General features: G+C 34.8%; 3 protein-coding genes across 3 annotated transcripts; 1 reads left to right on the top strand and 2 right to left on the bottom strand.

Annotated features, from left to right (window-relative positions):
• The first annotated feature begins 57 nt into the window (after nt 1-57).
• Nucleotides 58-27472, top strand: LOC144441384 (pre-mRNA-splicing factor ATP-dependent RNA helicase DHX16-like). The gene is made up of 17 exons (XM_078130948.1): nt 58-615; nt 1121-1252; nt 1571-1837; nt 2223-2395; nt 2686-2809; nt 4326-4550; nt 5540-5955; nt 19080-19221; nt 19901-19969; nt 20725-20856; nt 21480-21740; nt 22638-22751; nt 23275-23510; nt 24098-24260; nt 24906-25067; nt 25984-26160; nt 26704-27472. The coding sequence occupies exons 1-17, from the start codon at nt 412-414 to the stop codon at nt 26839-26841; spliced, it is 3135 nt and encodes a 1044-aa protein (XP_077987074.1). The 5' UTR covers nt 58-411; the 3' UTR covers nt 26842-27472.
• On the bottom strand, nt 6810-11501 carry LOC144441385 (uncharacterized). The gene is made up of 2 exons (XM_078130949.1): nt 11104-11501; nt 6810-10941 (listed from the first exon to the last, which is right to left on the bottom strand). The coding sequence occupies exons 1-2, from the start codon at nt 11312-11314 to the stop codon at nt 8483-8485; spliced, it is 2670 nt and encodes an 889-aa protein (XP_077987075.1). The 5' UTR covers nt 11315-11501; the 3' UTR covers nt 6810-8482.
• LOC144441121 (uncharacterized) lies at nt 12807-17953 on the bottom strand. Its single transcript, XM_078130651.1, has one exon. The coding sequence runs from the start codon at nt 17563-17565 to the stop codon at nt 14734-14736; it is 2832 nt and encodes a 943-aa protein (XP_077986777.1). The 5' UTR covers nt 17566-17953; the 3' UTR covers nt 12807-14733.
• Nucleotides 27473-27944: the final 472 nt, after the last annotated feature.

The raw sequence follows: 27944 nt of genomic DNA, 5'->3' as shown, positions 1-27944 counted from the left end.
ATGTGTAGACTTTCCCGATTGCGCTTGGTGGCGCACTTCATTACTGCGCGGGGTCACTTGAGTTTCCGTATTTGAGGATTTCCATGCGTGTGATGTTGTAGTTGTTGATCCCAAGAAAACTTTAGTTCGAAAATATTGAAAATATCATCTGTATCTGTATATGTGAACGTCAAGTATTTATGGTCCGTCACGTAATATGAAAGTTTCCTCGAGTAGAAGTTACAACGGTGGGTGAGACCCCAGGGATGAGCTGAAACGTTTCATGGACGTTTGACTGTAGTGTAAAAAGTGTAAACAACAATATACTATATTACTAATAGTCAATACTGGAAATGAAGTCTTGCTGAGAGCTATATAGAAAGCCAACTTGTGTTTATATTTTGAAGAGAGAATAACAATTGAAAAAAAACGATGGCGGGTAGAGAGGTAGAGACATGGGTGAATGATAAACTTCACGATCTGCTTGGTATGAGCGATCGTTATATATCAGAGTACTTAGTAAGTTTGGCCAAGAAATCCAACAGTAGTGATGACTTTGTGGACCGTTTACGAGACACGGGAACTATAGAAGTGGACCAAAGTATCACCGGCTTCGCTCATCAACTCTGGCAAAAGGTATGTCAATGTGTAACATTGGTTAATTTCATTACAGTTTGGAATAATACTATAGAAAATATTCTTGCAATTGGTTCCCATTGGGAGAACAGTGTTTATAAGCACTGAAATGGAGTGTGTATATGAATGATTAATAAATGAATAAATGAATAAATAAATAAAAGTAGCTGTGAGAATATTACTTTTTGGTGATGGTTGATGATGATGGCGATGGTGGTGGTGATGCAAGGTACTGGTGATTGTTGAGGTGATGATGATGATGATGATGATGATGATGATGATGATGATGATGATGATGGTGATGGTCACCAGGTGGGGGTGGTGGTGGTAGTGGTGGTGGTGGTGGTGGTGGTGGTTTTGATGTTGGCAGCAGCTTTGTACCTGCTTTGGATTTCCAATGGAAATAAGGAATTTATTACACCATAGCCCCTACATAATTTGTTGTGGGATCTGAATGATTTATGCTAACTCTTACAAATTTCTTTACAACTCTACAATGATGCAGGTTCCCCATAAGCAACAAGTTGAGAAGGCCAGCCGAGTCAAAGAAAGGGATGCTTTGGAACTTGAACAGCGAAATAGAAGTTATCAGTTGGTGTCAGATGATGATGATGATATGATGGTGACTAAACTAAAGGTGAAACTTATAGCTGCAATAATAGTAGCTTTGTTTTTATTTACAATACTTTTTTATTCGTTTTGTTAATATTTTATTTTGTTTCACTACACATTGTTCTGTTTACTTTTTATTTTCTTTCGGGATTTGCAACCCCCCCCCCCCCTCAAAAAAAAAAAAAAAAAAAAAATTATCACTATTGCTCTTGTAAATACTATTACATTACATGTTTCTGTCAGGTTTGCAAGATATACCAAAGGCAAATCCTAACACCACCAAGACTCTAGGAGTACATTTGTATTTTTCCTGATTGCTTTTCATTTTGTTTCATATCATCAGTCTAAAAAGTCACACAGAAAGAAACATATCAGGAAGAAAAGGGAGTCAAGTAGTGAAGATGAAAGTGACAGTTACAGAGGTCATGAGGTCAAGAAATTCAAACAAGAACTGGATGCAGATTCAGACATGGATTCGGATTCAGATGAGTGGGAGAAGGCTGAAAGAGACAGACTTCAGGATTTGAAAGAAAGGGATGAGTTTGCTGAAAGATTGAAGAAAAAAGACAAAGAAAAAACAAGAAATGTGACCGAGAAATCCAGCAAAAAGGTAAAACATTTTACTGGGTTTGTTCACAGCATATGTATTATTGTTCAGGAATGAGGGGCAAACTAAATGTGACATTGATGGTTTCTGCAGACATTGTGAGAAATATATCATGGGTTCATAGCATTTTATTGTCATCCTAAAGTTTGCTGTTTCTCCTTTCCCTAGAAAAAAAAGTAATTTTTTTTTTGCAGAAATGCATTGTAAGGCTAGGTATATTTTTTGTAGAACGTGACCAGAGAAGAAAGCAAAAGTAGACTGTTGGTGAAAATGGAATTATAGTAATGCTAACACACTATATTGAATTTTATTAAATGGAAATATGCCTCTCAGAAGAGTCAGAATGAGTGATGATCAATAGTAATTTGCATATTAAAATTATTTGCAGGCTTATGAAGAAGCCAAAAACAGATTGGCTTTACAGGCAGCAGACAAAAAGAAAGTAGTTCCAGAACTCAGAAAAGAATCACGAAGGAAATATTTAGAAAAGAGAGAAGTTGACAAATTGGAAGAACTAGAAGCCGATGTTGTGGACGATGAATATTTATTTGCGACCTCGGAGTAAGTTTTTATCTCCTTGTATAAAAAAGTACTGCCAACCAAAAATTAAGATTTCAAGAATTTTGTCAAGATGTCTCAAGTGAAGGAAAAACATGATGCAGGATGTATAGTGTTTTTATGATTCTTTTTATGGGAAATTTATCACAAAATTTTTCAAGCGGTGATTTTTGTATATTTTGAACATTTTTGAGATTATTTTCCATGCTCTCTATGTATATGTCACTCCTTCATTATGTCAATAGAAGAGGTTTTGGTTTTGTGTAAATTACGATGTTTTTATTTCATTTCAGTTTGACAGAGAGAGAACAGAAAGAGTTGAAGTACAAGAAAACAGTTTTAAAACTAGCCAAGGAGCACAAGATAGCTGGGGAAGTAGAAAAAGAACATAGATACTACATGCCGAAAGATGATGTTGTAAGTATTAACATAATGACAACATAGATTTAGAGAAGGACAGTATCCAGCTATGCCGCAATGTTTTGCTGACTACTTTTTATCAGGAATTTTTTGTAAATTCTTTTTTTTTTTTTTAAATTAAATTTTTTGTGCTGGGAATTCCTCCCAGCGACCCTCTGTTAGGCAGACAAATACACACAAACAAACACAAATGCTACAGCGATCCATTTGGGTTTGGGACTACGTGACAGGGCTATATTGCACGCTCTATATCACGTTGCTGTGGAACTGTCAATGCTTTCCCAGTCAGTCCACAGGCTATCCCAGAGTCACCCAGGCACAACAAACATAGCGCCTGCAGGCTCCATGTGAGTAGTCATCCCCGACTTTTCGAGTCATTACTCCAGGAGTCCCCCAAAATTCTTTGTTTCAACCATTGGCAGGTAGATTTATGGGTCTTGTTCGTAGATATTTCCACCTACTTTTAACATATGATCCCAGTGACAAGATCATAATTTGCATTTCAAGACCTTCAGGTCCACGTAAAATGATACAATGAGTGAGTAAGATGTATACAAAAAATTATAATCACTAAATTGTGGTTCATTTGAATATTACATCATTTTAATTTAAACCCCAATGTTTGAATCCCATGGTTTTGAATTAGTATGATATAATGTCAGTGGAGCTAAAACATTGTCACTTTAATCCACAATAACTGTGAATATTCATACACAGCTCTTCATTTAGTTGGTTGATTGTACCATGAGGCCCTGAAAGTCTGTAAAATTTCCATACATACTTGAAAAATTCATGAAATTTCCACAGAAGTATAATATTTGTAGAAATGAAATTTATGAAATTTTGAGCCTTTTACAATTGCCTAGTATCGAATGTCTGTGAATCCACTTTTCCTCTTCATACAATAATGTCAGAACATTGACACATTAATCCACAATAACTGTGAATATTCATACACAGCTGTTCATTTAGTTGGTTGATTGTACCATGAGGCCATGAAAGTCTGTAAAATTTCCATCCGTGCTTTGAAATAGAAATGAAATTTATGAAATTTTGAGCCTTCTCCAATCACCTAGTATCGAATGTCTGTGAATACACTTTTCCTCTTTATACCAGAAAGTAATTTTCTTTTCTTTCCATTGACTTCTGCACCTCAAGCTCTGCGTGCAGAGAATAGAACCCTATAAATCCTCTTTACTAATACTCTTCTTAGTCTAAAAATATAAAAATTTCACTTAAAGTTACAAGTTTAATTATTTTTCAACCAGACATTCAATTGAATGGCATGTAAGATGAACTGACATATTCCCTTCAAGTAATGTTAAGTAACGATTAACTACACAAAATCCTTTAAAAATGGAACTAAAAGTTAGAAATGCATGGAAGTGAATATCTGTACCAGTACACCTTGATTGCTATTACCAGTAATTCCATTCATTATAGCCTGACTGCCATCTTGTATAAATTATATAATTGTATTTAATAATTTGTTACTTTTGTTCTATCTGAGCAGAAACCATCGGATCGTTACGTGGAACCAACAGCAGATGAAATTGGTGCAAATTATGAACAGAAAAAATGGGAGGAAGAACATTTAAAAAAGGGATCCATGAAATTTGGTGCCAAGGATGCCAAACGTAAACACAAACAAAAAGAGTATGAGTTAGTGGTTCTGGATGAAGTAGACCAAATTGAGTTTGTTAGTGCACTGCAAATGCCAGGATCAGGTGATGCACAGGTTCGTCTATGTTCTGGGTCTAATTCAAACAAATTATGACAAAACAAAATATGTGTTGTCTCTCTCTATCGTGAAAATGTGTTATAAGGTCATAGTTCATAGAAATGTTATGTAACACTGATTTCTGCCTATGAGGTGCCACTACGTGCTGTTACTACTTGAAGTCATAAGATATTTACAAAAAGGGGGCTCAGAGACCAGTAACAAATATTGTCTACCTTGATAGAGACCATGAAGTAAGAATCTTAGCTGTTTTGTTACCTTTTTTACATGACATGATCAAGATTTTCTGAGTTTGTTGTGAAAATTGCACTACAGTCAGTCCATCCACACTGGTGAGCCAATTTGGAGACATGGACTTGAGAATATGTAAAATTGGGGTTTGATAAAAAGTCGACAAGTCCTTTACTCTACGTTAAAACTTATTTCTGACATTTCCAAGATTCATCATCCAAAAAAGGTACACAAAACGTGTAAGAGGGCTTGGAACACTTCTTACTTTATTCAAGGACTACATTGACTTGAGATCAAGAAGACACATTCTCACAAACCAGAGCTGTTATTTCTTCAGTGGGGTGGCACGTTAAGAACGGTGCCGTAAAACAGGCCGTGGTTTGCGACGATGGAGAAGACACAACTCCCATCTAGTTTAGTTCCCTGTCCTATTCTTGCCACTGATGGCGCTCTTCTCACCAAGACAGCTTATCCAACCAATTTGACAGTTCAGTTAGCTCATCAATTTATAATGGCTGCCACTTACCTAAACCAAATGTTTGAGTCCCATGATCTTGGATTACTACTAATGTATTAGCAGATCCATACAGATTAAATAAGATCATCTTTTTGGGCAGGACCAACTGTTTCTATAGATTTACCAGATACCTGTTTTTCACACCTAAATTTTGATTCTAATTAAATATTAGCCCTTTACATGTAAAATACTTCAATGTGTAGCTACATGTATTAATCACATCTCCCATTGTCCATAGGAGAAAGAACCGCAGATTTCAGAAGCACAGAAAAAGAAACTTAGCATTCAAGAAACAAGGAAAAGTCTTCCCATCTATCCATTCAAGCAAGATCTCCTGGATGCCATTGAGGAACACCAAGTACTTATCATAGAAGGTGAGACTGGATCTGGGAAAACAACACAAATACCACAATATCTACATGAAGGCGGATACACAAGAGATGGGAAGAAAATCGGTTGTACACAGCCAAGACGTGTCGCTGCAATGAGTGTTGCAGCAAGAGTTTCTGAAGAAATGGGTGTAAAGTTAGGCAATGAAGTTGGCTATAGTATTCGATTTGAAGACTGTACGTCTGATCGGACTATTTTGAAATATATGACAGATGGGATGTTACTGAGAGAATTCCTGACTGAACCAGACTTAGCAGGATACAGGTAAGATCAGACTTGTTACTAATGCACAATAAAAATAAGAATTATTATGGGGTCAAATCCATGTCAAGGTGTTTGAAACCTGCTTGTTATCTTCAGAAGGCCATCAACTTTTTGAACTTGTATTCAAAACCTGCAAAGTTAGTGATGATAAGCCTGTAATAAGCACACATTAGGAACTCACCTGCAGGTTTTAGTATCCAATATTTACAATGGGAAGGATACTTTATGAATTCACTGTTTAATAATAACTTTGATATCGCAGTGATGTCACTCTCATTTATCAGTTTAGAGTTGGCATTGATCAGAACTTAGGCGGAAGTGATGTATGGGCCTTGCTTCTGCTAAACATATTGTTGACTGCTTGTATTGTTATGGTAATTACATTAACAATAGAAAATCAAAAACATGTTTAAACAGAAGTTGCCTAGGAAAGCCCATGTGTCTCTTCTGCCTGTTATAAGTTCTGATCAATGCCAACTCTGTACTGATAAGTGAAAGTGAATGAAACTATAAAAGCATTCTATCTCCTTTACCATGCAAGTTTTTGGTAAACATAGTGAGTTCACAAAGTATCTCTTCCCTTTCTTTAATGTTCTGTAGACTGTATATCAATCGTAATCAGCAGTAATAATAATACAAAGTATTCTGAATTCCAAATTCCAAACAAACATGGAGGTAAACGAGAAACATGAAATGAGTATGTCTACTTGTGGAAGTAAAATAACACTTCTAAACATTCAGCCACATTTTATTTCATTTATTAAAACAAAAACAACATACATGTATGTAGGAATCTGTATGTAAGAACATTTTTACAAATTTATTGCAAACTAAAAGGAGAAAAAAACAGCAGTTAAAAATTTGTCTTGAGTACAATATATACTAAGGTACACAAAGTCTTAATTATAATATTGTAAACTTTCTGTTTACTATTTTCATTAATATTGATACAGTTTGAAAGTGTTAGTGTCATATTTTCAAAAAAAATTAATGATAAACTTTGAAAGAATCTGTGTACTATGTTAACATTGATAAAGTTGAAAGTGTCTGTCTGCGTACTACAGTATGTTAATATTGATAAAGTTTGAAAGTGTCAGTATACTATGTTAACGTTGATATAAAAGTTTGAAAGTATCTGTCTGTGTACTATGTTAACGTTGATAAAGTTTGAAAGTATCTATCTGTGTACTATGTTAATATTGATAAAATTTGAAAGTATCTGTCTGTGTACTATGTTAACATTGATAAAGTTTGAAAGTATCTGTCTGTGTACTATGTTAATATTGATAAAATTTGAAAGTACCTGTCTGTGTACTATGTTAATATTGATAAAGTTTGAAAGTATCTGTCTGTGTACTATGTTATTTATGACAGTTCAAAAGTGTCTGTGTAATATTTTCAATAATATTGAGTGATAAATTTCAAGTATCTGTGTACTTAGTATATTGATAAAATTCAAGTATTTTTGCCCATATGTCATAACAGTATAGTGATGAGCAGAGTGAATATCAAAGTCACTGGTCTATTAAATTTTTTTGATTAATTAATAAATTCGTTGTCATAACAATGTATTTGTCTTTAACAAGTATACATGTACATCATTGAATTCCTAAAGAAGGCTAACTCATTTAGCCAAAATATCCCAGGTGAATAATTCATACTCTAAGATCAGAACTCCAGTCTTTGTGGTAAGAGAAGTTCAATATATCTCAAAGATCATTCATAGCTGTACAAGCTGTAACTAGAAAGTTTTTCTAAACTGCAGGGGTGAACAAATCATTGAATCAACTGTGTGTAAACATATGTGTGGCTGTACACATTGTATGGTACAATAAATACAGTCAAATGGATTTTTGGGTCCACACCCTAAAATCATCGTTCATGATTTTAACCTGATACTTTACTATTTACAGATAAAATCAACCACTAATTGACATGTATAATGCCAAATTATTGGTACTAATGTGAAACATTAAATCTTGCCTATGAATCTGTATACTCAAACGACTTTTTATCAGTAAGGTACTGGTCCGACAAACCAGACAAGGTTTGTGTGGTCTGCCCCCAAAAATTTAGAGTCCCGGACCCAGGACCAGTGGATTTCTTCACCTTTGAAACTGTTTTGTTAGATATAGTGACTTACTTGTACTATCATACACCCTGAACAACATTGAATCACCTGTGTGTAAACATATGTGTGTGGCTGTACACATTGTATGGTACAATAAATACAGTCACATGGATTTTTGGGTCCACGCCCTAAAATCATCAGTCATGATTTTAACCTGATACTTTACTATTTACAGATAAAATCAATCTCTAATTGACATGTATAATGCCAAATCATTGGTATTTGAACAATTTTCAGGAATATATTGTTGGTTGTCTGATCATAAAAAACAATTCTCCAGTTACAGCAAGTACAGCTTTAACATATTGCCTAAGAAAAAGATGGTGTCACTATGAAAATGTACACATTTTATGAAATCTATTGAATATTTACTGCCAATGCTTAGAAATCAGCTACTTATTTCATCTTATCACCTTTCCTCAGTGCAAGTTTCAATTTCTTCCAGAAGAGTCTTTGACCTACTTTGTTCTTGGTCCATTTTATGTACCTTTTTGTAGTAAGTAATTTACGTAAAACTCTGGGCATTAAGTGATCTGGAATTTCCTCTAGTAATACTAAAATGATTACATCTCGTTTTTCCTCAAACAAATAGTTCTGAGCCATTCTCATCTCAAAATAACACCACTCACTTTCTGCAAATTGAGGTGACAGTATCAACACAGTCTTGCGACTATTCTCTATACTATCTAGAATGTTATCAAAAATTTCAACACCTGGCATGAAATCACGTTCATGAACGCAGAGTTTGAAATTATGTTGATCATTATTTTCTAAGTTCTGAACTAATTGCTGCATAACCCAAGGCCTGTCATGCTGATTATAGACAATAAATGCATCATATTTCATATCCAATAGTTGCATTTCATCATTGACATGAAGGTCGTAACCACGACATTTCAGTTTGATTTGAAATATCAAGTTACGGATATGCCATTGAAAATAGACACAAAGTGTAATGATTAAGGCTATGAAGACAAAAAAGCTAACTAAGGGAACAGAGACAATAAATGCTAGATTACATTCCCACCCAAAGCTTAAGTTGTAAAGAAGAATTCCCTTCTTATTAAGTGGTTTCTGGCACAAGTATTTGTAGGCACTAAAGTCATCTACATTTTTTACTTGGGTTTTCTTATCTGTTTTTAACCAGTCTGTGAAATCCTTCATATTACAACCAGAGCAGTCAAATGGGTTGTCACCAATATTGATGAATTTCAGATTAGGGTTGGACTTTATGACATCCATGTTGATCTGCTTGATTTGATTCCGGGTCAAATCTAACGATTTAAGATGTTTCCAGCTGTCAGGCAGTACATTCATACTCTCTATGTAATGGGAATCTATCATAGGTTGTTGCTCACCTTTCATAGAAAATGCTTCAAGGTTAGGAAATAACTTTAAGAACCTCGCAAGTCCTTCTGTAGTAGGTTCTTTACAGGGAGTCAAAAATAGCTCCAAAGTTGTTATTGATGGAAATTTGTGTCCTTGATCACAAAATTTATGTTCCTGATCAGAACAATTGTAAGTCAAACCAACAGCAAGAATGAATAGGTTAGTGAGACGTGGGAGTTTGATTCTATGGAAGGCTTCCAAATTCAGGAGGGCATCTTCTGCTCCATCAGTGATAATAAGGTACCTCAAAGCTTCATTATCTGTCTGGTACAAAGACTGAATTTGATTGGGCGATAGTGATACTTTTATCAAATTTGTCAAATTTCTGAAGGGATTGTCACCAATTATGGGTATAAAGTTACGGGTTACAGTCAGCGTGCCACTCAGTCCTATGTCTTTGAGTGATGTCAAGGGTGAAAAGACTGAATCTGGGATCTGATGAAAAAGATTTGAAGACAAATCTAAAGTTTCAAGTGCTGACAGGAAAGTGAAACAGTTAGGATTGATTGAAGTAAATCTATTATAAGACAGGTTTAATTCTAGTAAAGATGTAAGATTTGAGAAAAGATTTTGAGGAATTTCACCGTTAAATTCATTAGTATACAGATAAAGGTGTTCCAAAGTGAAAAGTCCTTGCAGGTTAAAAGACAATTCTGTGATATCAGACAAGTAATTTGAGCCCAAGTCTAATGATAACAGATGTTCCACACCTGTAAATGCACCTGAAGGAATGAATTCAAGTTCATTGAAGTCAATACGAAGTATTTTGAGTTGTGGAGACCACTGGAATCCTCCATCAGGTAGCGGATTTAGATCATTGTCAGAAAGGTCCAGCTCTTCCAGTACTGTTGTGATTACGTGATCTTTAAACACATTTGAAAGTTCTTCCAAATCATAACCTGTGATTTCATTACCTGAGAGATCCAACTTAGAAACATTTTGTACATTTTGAAGGAAAGTGAAAGTGAGTGGTGTTATTATGTTACCACCCAGTGTGAGCTCTCTTAGTGCCACATGTTCTAAACCCAATGTCTGTAGGTCTTCTTCAACCAGGTTACAGTCCGATAGCCATAGTGTGGTTAGTCTTGGGAAGTTTTCAAGTGTTATGATATCACATTCTGCATCAAAAAAGTTGTAATTCAAATCAATAGCTTCAATGTTTTTCAGTGGTAGAAGTGATTTGTACGGTAGACATGATAATGTGTTTTGTTGTAAGCTTATTGCTGTTAAGTTTGTGAGGTCTTTGAAGACATCATCTGGTAAATCACTGATTTCGTTGTGCTTTAAGTTCAGATGTTGCAAATTAAAGAGTCCTTCCATAGACAAAGGGGACAGTGTAGTAAGGCTGTTTCTGAAGATCTTCAAAGTCCTCAAACTTTTGAGATAGAAAAACTGTTGGTTTGGGATTGCCGTGAGAAGGTTACTGCTGATATCCAAAAATTCCAAGTTTTGAAGATCCTTGAATGCTGTGGCATCAATTGTATGGATTCCATTTTGTATGAGGTTTAATATTTTCAAATTATGCAGTCCATTCAGAGAGTCAGTATCGATGCTGCCAATTTCTTGATTTCCAATTTCATAATTGTAACTGATGTTAAGTACAAGGAGGTTTGTTAGATGGATTGTACCATTTGGTGGTAGGGATGTGATGACGTTGTGAGACAGCTCTAAGTAGGTAGCGAATGATGGTATGTCATCTGGTAGTTTGTTTAGATCCCTATATCCGCAATCAACACAGGTTGAATTGTACACCTTGCAGAGTGTATGTGATGAGAATACATGTATGCTATAACAGACCAGTATCAAAGTAAAGATGTGTAGAACTCTCACCTGTGCCATTTTGTCCTCAGTATGTGAGATTATATCTGAATGCAGGAAGATCACCAGACTGGAATTATGGAAGTCAGAAATTACACACACACTGTCAATCAGCTACAGTTCTAAGTACAGAAATGGCTATACGCATCAAATCAGCAATTCTTGTACACTTGTAATGGCATAGATTTGTAGGTCCTTGAGTGAAAGTCATGAAATTACTCACAATTTCAATCAGCAAATACTGCAATTAATAAGCACAAAAATGACCATATACATCCAGTCAGCCAAAACTACCAGTAGTATCCACAAAGGTGTAGATGTGTAGGCCCTTAAGTGATAATTATGCAAAATTACAGCGTCGTAGTAGTGGTTGTGAGTCACACAAGACAGTAAAGTGACTGTCTTTTATACATGGTGTTGTTAACTACTGGTATTATTAGTCACTAACACATGATACATGGATGATGTCATGATGTCATGATGTCATTGAAACTGCTTAGGTTCCACTTTCAACTTAATGAAAAGATATTACTGTGGGTTTTTACCACTGATAAGACACAAGCTATCAGTGTTTCTGCTGCACACTCGCCAAATCGCAAAATGTGAATAAAATCTGCATTTGGCGAGAATATTTTTGATACAATTAGCCAAACTGCGAAGCCAATTTAGAATAGGGCACCACAAAATCTATGCGTAATGGTTGTGGTTACTTTGTCGTAACATGGAATATCCGTAATTTAACTACATTGTATTACATTTTTAGAAGGAAGTATACACATTGTGCGTTTTTCAAATCATAAAATTGTTTCATCAGTAATGCAAATAACGTCCCATCCAACAATCTTGTAAGTTCCGTTGTGTAAAACTTTCAGCATCTGATCATGCGATCCATGCTTGTAACATTTGATCAAGTAGTTCGTGACATGCAAGGGGCGATGGAAGATGAGTCGTCTTTATTACCGGGCCCTTCCACTATGCAGGAGAACTGTTAACTTGTAATACACAAAGATATTTGTTTATTCTTGAATGATACATAACATGCCAACCAGACGAAGAGGATGGTGCAGTGAACGGTAAATTCACGTAATGTGTTCGATCTTGTAACGAAGCTCAAAAAGAAAAAGTTTCAGTGTTAGTGAGAATGAAATGGTGACGTGGCAGTTTGAATTTATCTAAATGAAGTTTTCAGCATAGACTGTCCAATGATGTGCTCCATTTGATCATCGCGTCACTCGTGAGGGAAGATGCTTCACCGTAATGGCCGTACTATAGATGGAAACCCTTTCTCACCACATGTTAATAAGTAACCAATCATGTGGATAAGTAATGATAACATGGCATAGTTTCTAAACTACCCAAGACGTGCTCTCCACATCAGGAAATGGTCATGGGGCACATGAAACTGTTGAAACGTTATGCATACAATGGGTCATATTCAAATTTCACAGGTCACACTTCACATTGAAATTTAAAAAATAGTTACAATGAGAACTGACTAAAACCTCGATGTTTGGTGCTACAACTTCGAAGCAAAGATGAGAACCGTACGTTTGCCAACATGACATGAAAAATGTATGTAAATAAACAGAGTAAAAACATACAAGTTTGCATTATTGTCTTTATTTATATAGGTTCATGTTTATCGCAAAAGTTTCGCTAATTGAAAGTCTGGTTTGGCTAATAAATTTTGAGGCAAATTAGCCAAATTGCTAGTAAATTTTTTGACCCAGAGGAAACACTGGGCTATCATTTTCAAGACAGAAATATTGGAATTTACAAATGAAATAAAATCTTGCAAGATAAAGTTTACTATGGCCATACAATATCGGAAACAAAACTTCAAAATTGCAAAGTATAACCCTGATTTATAGTAGTGAGAATGACTTCAGTTCCTTTCACTTCCTGATATAGTTCAGGAGCAGACAGTGATTAAAATATGGCTAAGGTCTTGTCAGATAATTAAAAATGATATTATTATTAACTTTATTGCAGAATAAATATGATAGGAAGGCCAACAATTCCGTTTGCAGAACACAAATATGACAAAATGTATTTATGTGTAATTGTAATATATCCAACCTCATTTTTTGTAAAAAAAAAAACACACACACAAAAAAAAGGTAGAAAGTAGATGAGGGTAGCTCTACATATTTCTATGTTTGTCATGATTCAATCAACCCTATATTTTTGAAATTTGAATTTGAAAACAATGATGCCCTCTGTGACCAAAATAGTGGATGTGGATACTGACATCAACTTAAAAAGACAATATAAAACTGTTCTTCCAATCCAAAGTGTCTATGTACCATGTTAACATTGATACAATTTAAAAGTGTCTGTGTAATATTTTCAATAACATTGAGTGATAAATTTCAACAATGTCTGTGTACTATTTTTGTTAACATCGATACAAAAATGACAGTCTGTGTAGTACATTGTATATTGATAAAATTCAAGTATGTTTGCCCATACGTCACAACATTATAGTTATCAGCAGAGTGAATATCAAAGTCACTGTTCTATCTTAAGATTGAAATTCTTTTGATTAATTAATAAATTCATTGTCATAACAAAATATTTGTTGTATAACAAGTATACATCATTAAACCGCTAAAGAAGGCTAACTCATTTAGCTAAAATATCCCAGGTGAATAATTCATAATCTAAGATCAGAACTCCAGTCTTTGTGGTAAGAGAAGTTCAATAAATCTCAAAGATCATTGAAAGCTGTACAAGCTGTAACTAGAAAGTTTTTCTAAACTCAGGGGTGAACAAATCATTTTGTGAACTGGTGGTCCCTGGACCATTGCCTTAAAAAATCCAGTGGTCCTGCTGAAAGAATTTAGTGGTCCCAGGTCCCGCTAATGTGAAACATTAAATCTTGCCTATGAATCTGTATACTCAAACGACTTTTTATCAGTAAGGTACTAGTCCGACAAACCAGACAAGGTAAAATTTGTGTGGTCTGCTCCAAAAAATTTAGAGTCCCGGACCCAGGACCAGTGGATTTCTTCACCTTTGAAACTGTTTTGTTAGATACATTTTATAGTGACTTACTTGTACTATCATACACCCTGAACAACATTGAATCACCTGTGTGTAAACATATCTGTGTAGCTGTACACATTGTATGGTACAATAAATACAGTCACATGGATTTTTGGGTCCACACCTTAAAATCATCAGTCATGATTTTAACCTGATACTGTACTATTTACAGATAAAATCAACCACTAATTGACATGTATAATGCCAAATCATTGGTATTTTAACAATTTTCAGGAATATATTGTTGGTTGTCTGATCGTAAAAAACAATTCTCCAGTTACAGAAAGTACAGCTTTAACATATTGCCTAAGAAAAAGATGGTGTCACTACTAAAATGTACACATTTATGAAATCTATTGAATATTTACTGCCAATGCTTAGAAATCAGCTACTTATTTCATCTTATCAACTTTCCTCAGTGCAAGTTTCAATTTCTTCCAGAAAAGTCTTTGGCCAACTTTGTTCTTGGTCCATTTTATGTAACTTTTTGTAGTAAGTAATTTACGTAAAACTCTAGGCATTAAGTGATCTGGAATTTCCTCTAGTAATACTAAAATGATTACATCTCGTTTTTCCTCAAACAAATAGTTCTGAGCCATTCTCATCTCAAAATAACACCACTCACTTTCTGCAAATTGAGGTGACAGTATCAACACAGTCTTGCGACTATTCTCTATACTATCTAGAATGTTATCAAAAATTTCAACACCTGGCATGAAATCACGTTCATGAACGCAGAGTTTGAAATTATGTTGATCATTATTTTCTAAGTTCTGAACTAATTGCTGCATAACCCAAGGCCTGTCATGCTGATTATAGACAATAAATGCATCATATTTCATATCCAATGGTTGCATTTCATCATTGACATGAAGGTCGTAACCACGACATTTCAGTTTGATTTGAAATATCAAGTTACGGATATGCCATTGGAAATAGACACAAAGTGTAATGATTAAGGCTATGAAGACAAAAAAGCTAACTAAGGGAACAGAGACAATAAATGCTAGATTACATTCCCACCCAAAGCTTAAGTTGTAAAGAAGAATTCCCTTCTTATTAAGTGGTTTCTGACACAAGTATTTGTAGGCACTAAAGTCATCTACATTTTTTACTTGGGTTTTCTTATCTGTTTTTAACCAGTCTGTGAAATCCTTCATATTACAACCAGAGCAGTCAAATGGGTTGTCACCAATATTGATGGATATCACATTAGGGTTGGACTTTATGACATCCATGTTGATCTGCTTGATTTGATTCCGGGTCAAATCTAACGATTTAAGATGTTTCCAGCTGTCAGGCAGTACATTCATACTCTCTATGTAATGGGAATCTATCGTAGGTTGTTGCTCACTTTTCATAGAAAATGCTTCAAGGTTAGGAAATAACTTTAAGAACCTTGCAAGTCCTTGTGTAGTAGGTTCTTTACAGGGAGTCAAAAATAGCTCCAAAGTTGTTATTGATGGAAATTTGTGTCCTTGATCACAAAATTTATGTTCCTGATCAGAACAATTGTAAGTCAAACCAACAGCAAGAATGAATAGGTTAGTGAGACGTGGGAGTTTGATTCTATGGAAGGCTTCCAAATTCAGGAGGGCATCTTCTACTCCATCAGTGATGATAAGGTACCTCAAAGCTTCATTATCTGTCTGGTACAAAGACTGAATTTGATTGGGCGATAGTGATATTTTCATCAAATTTGTCAAATTTCTGAAGGGATTGTCACCAATTATGGGTATAAAGTTACGGGTTACAGTCGGAGTGCCACTCAGTCCTATGTCTTTGAGTGATGTCAAGGGTGAAAAGACTGAATCTGGGATCTGATGAAAAAGATTTGAAGACAAATCTAAAGTTTCAAGTGCTGACAGGAAAGTGAAACAGTTAGGATTGATTGAAGTAAATCTATTATCAGACAGGTCTAATTCTAGTAAAGATGTAAGATTTGAGAAAAGATTTTGAGGAATTTCACCATTAAATTGATTACTATATAGATAAAGGTGTTCCAAAGTGAAAAGTCCATGCAGGTTAAAAGACAATTCTGTGATATCAGACAAGTAATTTGAGCCCAAGTCTAATGATAACAGATGTTCCACACCTGTAAATGCACCTGAAGGAATGAATTCAAGTTCATTGAAGTCAATACGAAGTATTTTGAGTTTTGGAGACCACTGGAATCCTCCATCAGGTAGCAGATTTAGATCATTCTCAGAAAGGTGCAGCTCTTCCAGTACTGTTGTGATTTCGTGATCTTTAAAAATGTTTGAAAGTTCTTCCAAATCATAACCTGTGATTTCATTACCTGAGAGATCCAACTTAGAAACATTTTGTACATTTTGAAGGAAAGTGAAAGTGAGTGGTGTTATTTTGTTACCACCCAGTGTGAGCTCTCTTAGTGCCACATGTTGTAAACCCAATGTCTGTAGGTCTTCTTCAACCAGGTTACAGTCCGATAGCCATAGTGTGGTTAGTCTTGTGAAGTTTTCAAGTGTTATGATATCACATTCTGCATCAAAAAAGTTGTCATTCAAATCAATAGCTTCAATGTTTTTCAGTGGTAGAAGTGATATGTACGGTAGACATGATAATGTGTTTTTTTGTAAGCTTATTGCTGTTAAGTTTGTGAGGTCTTTGAAGACATCATCTGGTAAATCACTGATTTCGTTGTGCTTTAAGTTCAGATGTTGCAAATTAAAGAGTCCTTCCATAGACAAAGGGGACAGTGTAGTAAGGATGTTGCTGGAGATATTCAAAGTCCTCAAACTTTTGAGATAGAAAAACTGTTGGTTTGGGATTGCCGTGAGAAAGTTGCCGCTGATATCTAAAAATTCCAAGTTTTGAAGATCCTTGAATGCTGTGGCATCAATTGTATGGATTCCATTTTGTATGAGTTTTAATATTTTCAAATTATGCAGTCCATTCAGAGAGTCAGTATTGATGCTGCCAATTTCTTGATTTCCAATTTCATAATTGTAACTGATGTTAAGTACAAGGAGGTTTGTTAGATGGATTGTACCATTTGGTGGTAGGGATGTGATGATGTTGTGAGACAGCTCTAAGTAGGTAGCGAATGATGGTATGTCATCTGGTAGTTTGTTTAGATCCCTATATCCGCAATCAACACAGGTTGAATTATACACCTTGCAGAGTGTATGTGATGAGAATACATGTATGCTATAACAGACCAGTATCAAAGTAAAGATGTGTAGAACTCTCACCTGTGCCATTTTGTCCTCAGTATGTGAGATTATATCTGAATAAACTTAATAAATGCAGGAAGATCACCAGACTGGAATTATGGAAGTCAGAAATTACACACAGTGTAAATCAGCTGCAGTTCAAAGTACAGAAATGGCTATAAACATCTAAGCAGCAATTCTTGTACACTTGCAACCACAATGGCATAGATTTGTAGGTCCTTGAGTGAAAGTCATGAAATTACTCACAATGTCAATCAGCAAATACTGCAATTAATAAGCACAAAAATGACCATATACATCCAGTCAGCCAAACTACCAGTAGTATCCACAAAGGTGTAGATATGTAGGCTCTTAAGTGATAATTATGCAAAATTACTTCAAAATTGCAAAACGTTGAGATGAGAGCAGCTTCGTAGTAGTGGTTGTGAGTCACACAAGACAGTAAAGTGACTGTCTTTTATACATGGTGTTGTTAACTACTGGTATTATTAGTCACTAACACATGATACATGGATGATGTCATGATGTCATGTCATTGAAACTGCTTAGGTTCCACTTTCAACTTATTGAAAAGATATTACTGTGGGTTTTTACCATTGATAAGACACAAGCTATCATTTTCAAGACAAACATATTGAAATTCACAAATGAAATATAATCTTGCAATATAAAATTTACTATACATACAACAGGAAACAAAACTTCAAACTTCAAACAAAGTTTAAATACTGATTTTTTTCAGTTCCTTTCACTTCCTGATAGAGTTGAGGAATCAGAAACAGACAGTGATTAAACTATTGGCAAAGGTCTTTTAACTTAATTAAGAAAGATATTAGTCACTTTTTTGTTGAATAAATGTGATAGGAAGGCCAACAATTCCATTTGCGAAAACACAGATGTAATGCAATAACACAAATATGAAAAAATATATTATGTATAATTGTCTAGTAATATATCCAACCTCATTTTTGTAATAAAAAAAAAAAGGGGGGGGGGGGGGTAGAGAGTAGATTAGGGTGGCTCTATGTATTTCTATATTTCTCATGAACAATCAACCCTATATATCTGGAATTTTACTTCCGGTCCCAAAAGTCAAGTCATTGATCATGAGTGATAGGTTAAATGATGGTGACACCACTACATAAGCACTTTGAATGGTGGAAATAAGAGTTTGATTTTACCCTATGTATTTATATGTGTTATGAAGATATGAAAAAAATCACGCAAGCATAACCATGTTCCATAAAACAATTTACTTTGCTAAGTCTGAATTTGATCTTCTTTAATACGTGAACAATTATTTTTATCAAAAATCCCCCCCTCTCTGATTTAAAGGAATTCCATTTTTTTTCTACATCAACCATTTTGACATTACCTCAAAGTACATGTCACATGATCTGTCAAAAGTCTCTTGTCAATTCTTAAATGTGGTTGGATCTGAAAATGTTTCACTCTTACACTTTTATAAAATATGTTTTTGCCAAGAGGCAAAAAAAATCAGAGAAGTCCTCTCGCAATTATAATTTTTCTATCTTTTTCAGTGTTCTTATTATTGATGAAGCTCATGAGCGGACACTACATACCGATGTCTTATTTGGTCTTGTCAAAGATATTGCAAGATTTCGTCCAGATTTGAAACTTCTTATCTCCAGTGCTACATTAGACACAGAGAAGTTCTCTGAGGTTAGTCAACTGTTTCATATCTTCCCATCCTATATCACTGTCTCAGTCTGTACATATGTTTATCAAAAACAACAAATTTCATAAAACTATAAAGGACTGTTCATATGATTTCATATTCATCATGGAACACTTTTACATGGGTACAGTCATTATTTTTGTATTGCACTGTATTGCCAATACCTCTCTAAAGTGCACATGGCGGTACGGTGCAAGTAATCACTGGTACATATGTATTGCACTGCATTGCAAATACTCAATATCATACATGTGGCGCACCGGTACAGTGTAAGTAGTCACTGGTACATAAGAATTGCACTGCACTGCAAATACACAATACAGTACACACGCACTGGTACAGTGCAAGTGATCACTGGTACAGATGTATTACACTGCATTGCAGATATCAAATGATGTGCTCATACACCCATGAAGTAATCACTAATGCATTGTGTATTGTACTGCCTTGCAAATACCCAGTACTGTATACATACATCAATGCAGTAATCACTAGTACATATGTATTGCACTGCATTGCAAATACCCAATACCATACACATGGCGCATTGGTACGGTGCAAGTAATCATTGGTACATATGTATTGCACTGTATTGCAAATACCAATACGGTACATGTACCAATGCAAGTAATCACTGTTACAATGTTTTGATTTATATTTTAGTTCTTTGATGATGCACCAATATTCCGAATACCGGGAAGAAGATATCCAGTCAACATTTACTATACAAAGGTAGGTGTACATACAAAGGGTCTATTCCTTTCTAATTGTATCTGTTCTACAGAAAGTTTAGTTCTGTTGTGTTATTATTTATACAAAGGTGCTATTTTATCACCCCAAATCTTATTTATGTTAATAGCAGTAATGAATACGAGTGCACTATAAAGGCAGAAATAAGCCTGACTGGACTCTCCCTTTTCTGTAGCAAACCTGGCTAGCTTCAGAAAGAAGTTTCACTTTATTTAGATTTATAGATGGTATTCAAATTTATCGAGCATTATATTTTTTTTTTGCCAATAATCATCAGTGTTCTAACATTCTCTTCTGATAGTGTTGTTCTTTAAAAGTATAATTAGATGTTATTCCCGATATTTTTCTTCATTCATCCGAGGAAAATATGAGTGACCTGAGGGGGCTTTGTAACTACTCGTGTAGCCACTCATTTTTTACAAAACCCTTAGATCACAAGTATTTTGTGGCTGAATGAAGAAAAATATTAGAGAATAATACAATTATACCTGCACCAGTTATATCAAAGAAAAATTGGGGAAAGTAATGGGTAGTTTTGAACTTTTAGACTCATATTTTGGACACAGCAGAACTAGTGACGTAGACACGTGTTGTAGTGACATAGTGACATGTAGAATGACCAGGGTATAAATTCCGTATTTTTTGTTCAATTTGGCTTGTGCTTGGTACAAAGTATATTATGTAAATATATGAATACAGAATCTTTACATAAAAGTTATCTTCTTTTGACTCAACAGGCTCCAGAAGCAGATTATTTGGAGGCATGTGTTGTGTCAGTTTTACAGATTCATGTTACACAGCCAGTAGGTGATGTCTTGGTGTTTTTAACAGGACAGGAGGAAATTGAAACATGTCAAGAAATGTTGACCGTAAGTATAAATCTGTTTAGCCAAGATATTGGGTTTTATGGACCAAGGTAGTCAGTAATATACTGTAAACCTGGAAATGTTCGTGTAAGATTTATTTTCGCTAATACAAAACAAAAACGCGAAAATAAGTAGTAGCGAAAATATATATTTCTGCATAATGCAATGTACCAGTATGGTTATTAGTGAAAATAAATCTTTGTGAACTACATGAAGACTGTAAAATCGCAAAATTTTCTAGTCGTGAAAATATGCATGTGTACAGTATTCAGGAACATTGAGAGTTAGTATAAATGCATACAGCCAAGATACGACAATGATGTACTTTGTTTATTAATGCAAGTAGATTTGCTCCAATGCAAAGTGAGAATATTTAACATTTGATCGGCACACTGGAATAGAGCCATTACTTATAAGCAGCTATATTACATCGATACTAATTCGAGTTTTGAACCCTAACAAATATCTATGGATTAAAATTTCTTATTTTTTCACACCCCTGGTCATTCTAAAACTTTACGTCTTTCATTTCTCATAGTACAAGTAAGTCTTATTGAGTTAGATTACCCACTCAATGACTGCTGCTCACTTCTTTACCATGTTGTATGTTCTTTTTTTTTTGACAGGAACGTGTAAGAAAGCTGGGATCAAAAGTACGGGAGCTGATAATTCTACCCATTTATGCAAATTTACCTTCTGATTTACAAGCCAAGATATTTGAACCTACACCACCTGGTGCTAGGAAAGTGATTATAGCCACAAATATTGCAGAGACATCACTTACCATTGATGGTATTATCTATGTGATTGATCCTGGGTTCTGTAAACAGAAGAGTTATAATGCCAGAACAGGAATGGAGTCTTTGATTGTGACCCCAGTGTCAAAGGTTAGTATACTGACCCCATTGTGTCAAAAGTCAGTTTTGTGACCCCAGTGTCAAAGGTTAGTATACTGACCCCATTGTGTCAAAAGTCAGTTTTGTGACCCCAGTTTCAAAGGTTGGTGCTGACCCCATTGTGTCAAAGGTCAGTATTCTGACTCCGATGATAAAGGTCATTGTTCAGTGCAATATCCCAGACTCCATTGTCTTTATGTAGTCAATAAATGCTAATACAAAAATAACCCTCCCTTATTCAGTTAAGACAACTGCAGAGCCAATTGTGAGCAAGCAAATGACATCTGCGACACATACACACTTGCTCTAAAGTACTAAATAAAAAGAACAGTAACTGTCATAAATAGTAGATTGAGTGACAGGTTTGTTGAGAAAAGAAAAAGAAAACAGAAATGCTATAGAGAGAGGAGAGCAAGGGGGATCCGAGGTGGAGCTGTGAAAGTCATAGTGTACTCGGGGGGTTGTTGGTGGCCGAGTGGTTAGACCACTTGCCTCTTACCACTGTGTCTGGGGTTTGAACCCAATTCAGGGTTCGATTAAATTTACCACGCTGTAAGTAAGAAGAGCGTCATTCAGTTTGATTCTACCGAACAATGCAGCTTTTCCCTGGGTACTCCGGTTTCCTCCTGCATTAACACTGAACCCATGAGGGATGGCCCTCACTGGACTTCTTGGGAGACAAGTGTCTATATGCTTACACATGTATAAGAACTATCCAGTATAAATAAAGATTATTATTATAGATTATTATTACTCAACATTAGTACATTTCAAATGTTACTTACCAGTAATAACACTTTAAAGTATGTGAAAGGCAACAAACAAAATCATAAGTCTATTCATACTTATTGCTAATTTTCATTGTGTTTGTTTATACATTGATTTCAGGCATCAGCCAATCAGAGAGCAGGTAGAGCAGGGCGAGTAGCAGCTGGTAAATGTTTTCGACTGTACACAGCATGGGCATACAAGAATGAATTAGAGGAAAGCACCATTCCAGAGGTAAGAAGTCACCAACATTAATGGACAAACTTTCAAATTGAACCATATTTGTATATATAATTCTGTGTCATCTAATGCACTGATACATTTACTATTTTGAATTCCAAGAAAGTTATTAATTGGGGAATACAGGCTGCGTGCATTATTTTACCAATTGACCATTAACTGAATGATATTTCCTTGATTAAATCTTACAACTATCTCAATTGTCTTTGATAATCATGAAAATTTATATAAAATTTCAATGTATATAACTGGTACTCTTTCAAAACAGATTGAAACAGCCAAGTTCAAGTGATAAACATTAACCATAGTATTTCACACACACACACACACACACACACACACACACACACACCTAATGCAAGATTCACAACTAAAACTATTGTCATGTTAATCATCAAATGTTATTTTGTCTTCAAAGTTAATGACAATGATTTGTTATCCATACAGATGTATACATTAGCTTTGCTCTGTATAAAATTATAATAAAGTACTTTTAATTATTATATATTCTTTCCAGATTCAAAGAACAAACCTAGGAAATGTGGTTTTACTTCTGAAAAGTTTAGGAATTAATGACCTGATACATTTTGACTTTATGGACCCACCACCTCATGAGACATTGGTCTTGGCCTTAGAGCAGCTGTATGCCCTTGGTGCATTGAATCACCTTGGTGAACTAACCAAGTTAGGAAGAAGAATGGCTGAATTCCCTGTAGATCCTATGCTGTCAAAGATGATTTTAGCATCAGAGAAGTAAGAATCTTACTGATTGGCCAGTCACGGTCACATGATATTCATATACAACATTTGATTGGATAATTTTGATTAACTCTTTAAAGTTAGAGGCTGTAAATGATTGGTTGGTCTTGATCATGTGATATTCATATACAGTGTGTGATTGGTGAATTTTAATTAGCTCTGGAAAGTTTAGAGGCTATAAATGGTTGGTTGCATGGTTATGATCACATGGTATTCATTTCATATACATGTATGTGATTCTGTCATGATTGCATACCCAAAGCAATGACAGTGAAATATTATGTAACATATTCAAGATCACAACCTCACTTCTGTGAGTTGCATGTGCTTGAGTCATGTTTTTGCATTTACATAACATATAACCATTGAATACTATCAAAAGCCAACAGAAAATAATACTGTTATTGCAAAATGAAAGTTCACGGACAAATTAAATTTCCACATGTAGTCAAAACACTTTTTGGAATGCAGATTCTTGTTTTGTCTCGTCAATATCACCATGGATATACTATTGTAACAATATCATATCTAAGCCCCTTCAAGACATATTAGTGAATTTTGTATAATTGTGTATCTTACAGATATCAATGTTCTGATGAAATCCTAAGTATCACAGCCATGTTGTCAGTCAATGCCGCTATCTTTTATAGACCCAAGGATAAGATTGTTCATGCTGATAATGCAAGGAAGAATTTCTTTGTACCTGGTGGAGATCATCTCACTTTACTGAATGTCTATAACCAGGTAAGTTTATACTAGTTATTTGAGTATTTTCTTTGAACTTTAATGATGCATATTGAATTTAGGATTTGCATAATCAACTGGTTGTAATCATCTTACTTTATTGAATGTGTATTAAGGTTAGTTTTGTACTATCCATTCCAGTAATATATATATTAAGTAGCTGATTTGCATAATGAACTGGTTATGAATTAACTGTACTGGACATCTATGACCTGGTTAACTTTGTAGTATGTTTAACTGTGGTTTATATGCACACTGATAAGGCACTTTGCATATTGATAATATAATTTGTATATTGATCGTGTTGTTTGCATAATCATTGATGACGATCTTCTCTAAATGTGTCCATGTAAATTGTGCATGTTGATTAGATGATTTGCATAATCAAGTGATGATAATCATTTTACTTTGTACTTTAAATAATACCTATAATAGCTTACATGTAATGTCATACTCTTCAGTTAATGATGGTCAATATGCGTATTGATTTGTTTGCCTTGGAATCATCAACAAGATTATCTATATCTTTGAAAATTGACACTGTGTTAAATACTGGAAGAGAAAACTGGTTAATCTGGCATGGTTTCTTATGTTTCATACACATACCATGTCAAAACTGAATTTTTTTTTTTTTTGCCTTCACAGTGGGTTGAAACTGGTCACTCTACACAGTGGTGCTTTGAAAACTTTATCCAGCACCGATCTATGAGAAGAGCTAGAGATGTTAGGGAGCAGTTAGAAGGTCTGATGGAAAGAGTAGAAATCCCTATCACTTCCAGTGCTATGGACACAATTAATATCAGAAAAGTAAGCATTTATTTTGAATTCCTTTGTGGACTTTCCATTTCTTATAATTTTATGTTAGTCAAGCAAACTTGTTATGTTTTTTGTTGTCATTTCTATATACTATTAGGCCTAAAAAAATGACTGTTTGGTTCCAGTTCCCCACCGAGTTTTTCACTGCCAACCCTAAACTTTTTTTACATATTCAGGAAAAAAATAATAAAATCATGAAAATTGTGAAGTCTCACCAGAAATAGTGGATGCGGAAACTGACATCAACTTAAAAAGACAAAACAAAACTGTTCTTCCAATCTGTAATGGCTGTACATCTGATAGGAAGAAATAAACAACACAGAGACCATTTGGAAAACAATGTTAAACCTGAACTAGACACTCACACATGATAAAAATTAAATAAAATGAAGTATAAATAAAATAAAAAATCTACCTACCCCACCTATTCTAGAATTGAGCGTAATCGGAACCACACAATTTTTTTATTAGGCCATATTTCATTTCATATTTCACAATTACTGTGAGTGTAAAAAAGTCTTACAAATATTTGCATAATTTTGATAGATTTAATTTGCATAGTCATTTGATTATTTGCATATTTGTGTGAAAGGTTTACTTCTACCACTATGTAAATAACAACTCAAAATCAAATTTTTCAGCCATGTTTTTCAAAAACAATCAGAACTGCTTATGTTTTGTGATTTTACAAATGTAAGATGTTAGTAATTATCAAGAGACATTAGTTTTTTAGTAAAGTTATTAGGATTATTTGAAATAACACAAAGTTTGACTTGGTCAATGAGGATCGTCAACAAAGACAGATCAAAAGCTCAATGTCAATATTTTTGAACTGCTTGTGTGTTATAATCTTTGTAAAAACACAAAGTTTGATTATGTATCCTACAACTATTTGTTTTATTTGCAGGCAGTTACAGCTGGCTTCTTCTATCATACTGCAAGGTTAAGTAAAAGTGGGCAGTACAAGACAGTCAAACATCACCAGACTGTTATGGTTCATCCTAACAGTAGTTTATTTGAAGAACAACCACGATGGCTTATCTACCATGAACTGGTATTTACAACAAAGGAATTTATGAGACAGGTTGGTATACAATTGTCTGTCTGTCAAGTAAATGTTATTTGATGAACTACAGTGTTTTCATCTGGTTTGATCATGGTATTGCTTGGTTGCCAGTCCATCTATATGTCTGTGTGTCCGTCTATCTCAGTCTGGCCATCTCTCTTGCTGTATCTTTGTATGATATATTCTATGTTAGTTGCCAACTCAGTATTGTATCTTGGTGTTTGTTTGTCTGTCCTGTATCTTTTAGCTCCGTCTGTCTGTATGCCTTTGTTCGTGTGTCTCTGTCGTTCTGCTTAGGTGTGACTGTCTTGCTGTATCTTTGTGTGGTAGCTTCAATCTGTTGCCCGATATTAGTCAATCAGTCTCTAAGTCAGGTTTTAACTTGGTGGTGTCTGAATCATTCACTTGCTGATGTGATAGATTCTATATGTGTGTAGATTATATTATTTTCTTCATTTGTTATCATGTTTTCTATGCTTGTGAATTTCAGTAATTCAATACTGATATTCTGTTCCCAATTGTCAACTTGAAGTACATTTACAATTTCTTTTCTATTTACAGACAATTGAAATTGAAAACCAGTGGTTGTTAGAAGTTGCTCCTCATTACTACAAAGCTAGAGAGCTAGAAGATGGCAGTGGTCGCAAAATGCCAAAGATGACTGGAAAGAGTAGAGAAGAAACTAGATCAACTGTATGATGTGTTTTATAGTTTGGCTGTAATTCTAAGGTGGCCTAGATCACAGGGGAAAGGATGACAGACCAGGATCTACTCTTTGATAATATCTTCAAGTTCAAGTTTATTTGTCAACAAAAGCTGTGTTACAAGAAGCCATTATAAATTGAAAACTGAGGAATAAATAGACATGACAAATAAAGTAGACAAGTCTATGAACTCTATGAAAAATAAACACAAAACACAACTTTCTAAAACTCACAAAAGTCTCAGTGTTATGTATTTCACCTGGGAGAGAATTTATTTTCTTGGTACCATATGTTGTTAATGAGTGATGATGACAGATGGTATGGCAAAATAACCATGGCAACTAGAAAAAGTGTCATAGACAGGTCCAGAGTGGGTAGCCCTTGCATATTTTAAATAGAGAACTATTAGTACTTCAGTGCTAATTTAGGAGCCACACTACAAACAAACATCATCCTCTTGAAAATAGAGATATTGTCTGACACATATCCTTGATGATGGGCACAAATACAAACTTTCACTGCGCGATTCTGTAATCTTTGAAGTCTTTTGTGATCTGGTACAGACTGACAGGAACTTACAAACTGAAGCAAATGTTCTTTGATGTTGACATTGAACTTGTAAATAATACTGCCATAAAAGTAAACAATAATTTACACAAACATCATGTTGTGGTGCAGTATTTTTGTTTATGTTTGTATAAAAACTAAATCAAAGGAGTTCCCAAGATGTTTACTATGCTAAGTTGCCTGTTCCCTCAGCCCAGTTGTTTACTATGCTAAGTCACCTATTCCCTCAACCCAGATGTTTCCTATGTTTGCTTAGTCACCTGTTCCCTTAGCCCAGATGTTTACTATGTTTGGTAAGTCACCTGTTCTCGTAGCCCCCTGTAGCCCACATATTTACTGTTTTTCTAAGTCGCCTGGTCCTCAGACCAGGTGTTTACTGTGTTTGCTATTAAAGTCACCTGTTTCCTCAGACCAGATGTTTAGAACACCAAAAATATGGAATTCACCAGTTTTATTTTTTATTGGAACCAACCCCATGTTTAGAAGAATTCTGCTGTCGGATGATTGTGACGATGGAAAAAGAAGCCAGGA

This window comes from Glandiceps talaboti, chromosome 10 (assembly GCF_964340395.1).
Source record: "Glandiceps talaboti chromosome 10, keGlaTala1.1, whole genome shotgun sequence".
NCBI lineage: Eukaryota > Metazoa > Hemichordata > Enteropneusta > Spengelidae > Glandiceps > Glandiceps talaboti.
This window is presented reverse-complemented; position numbering and strand designations above follow the sequence as displayed.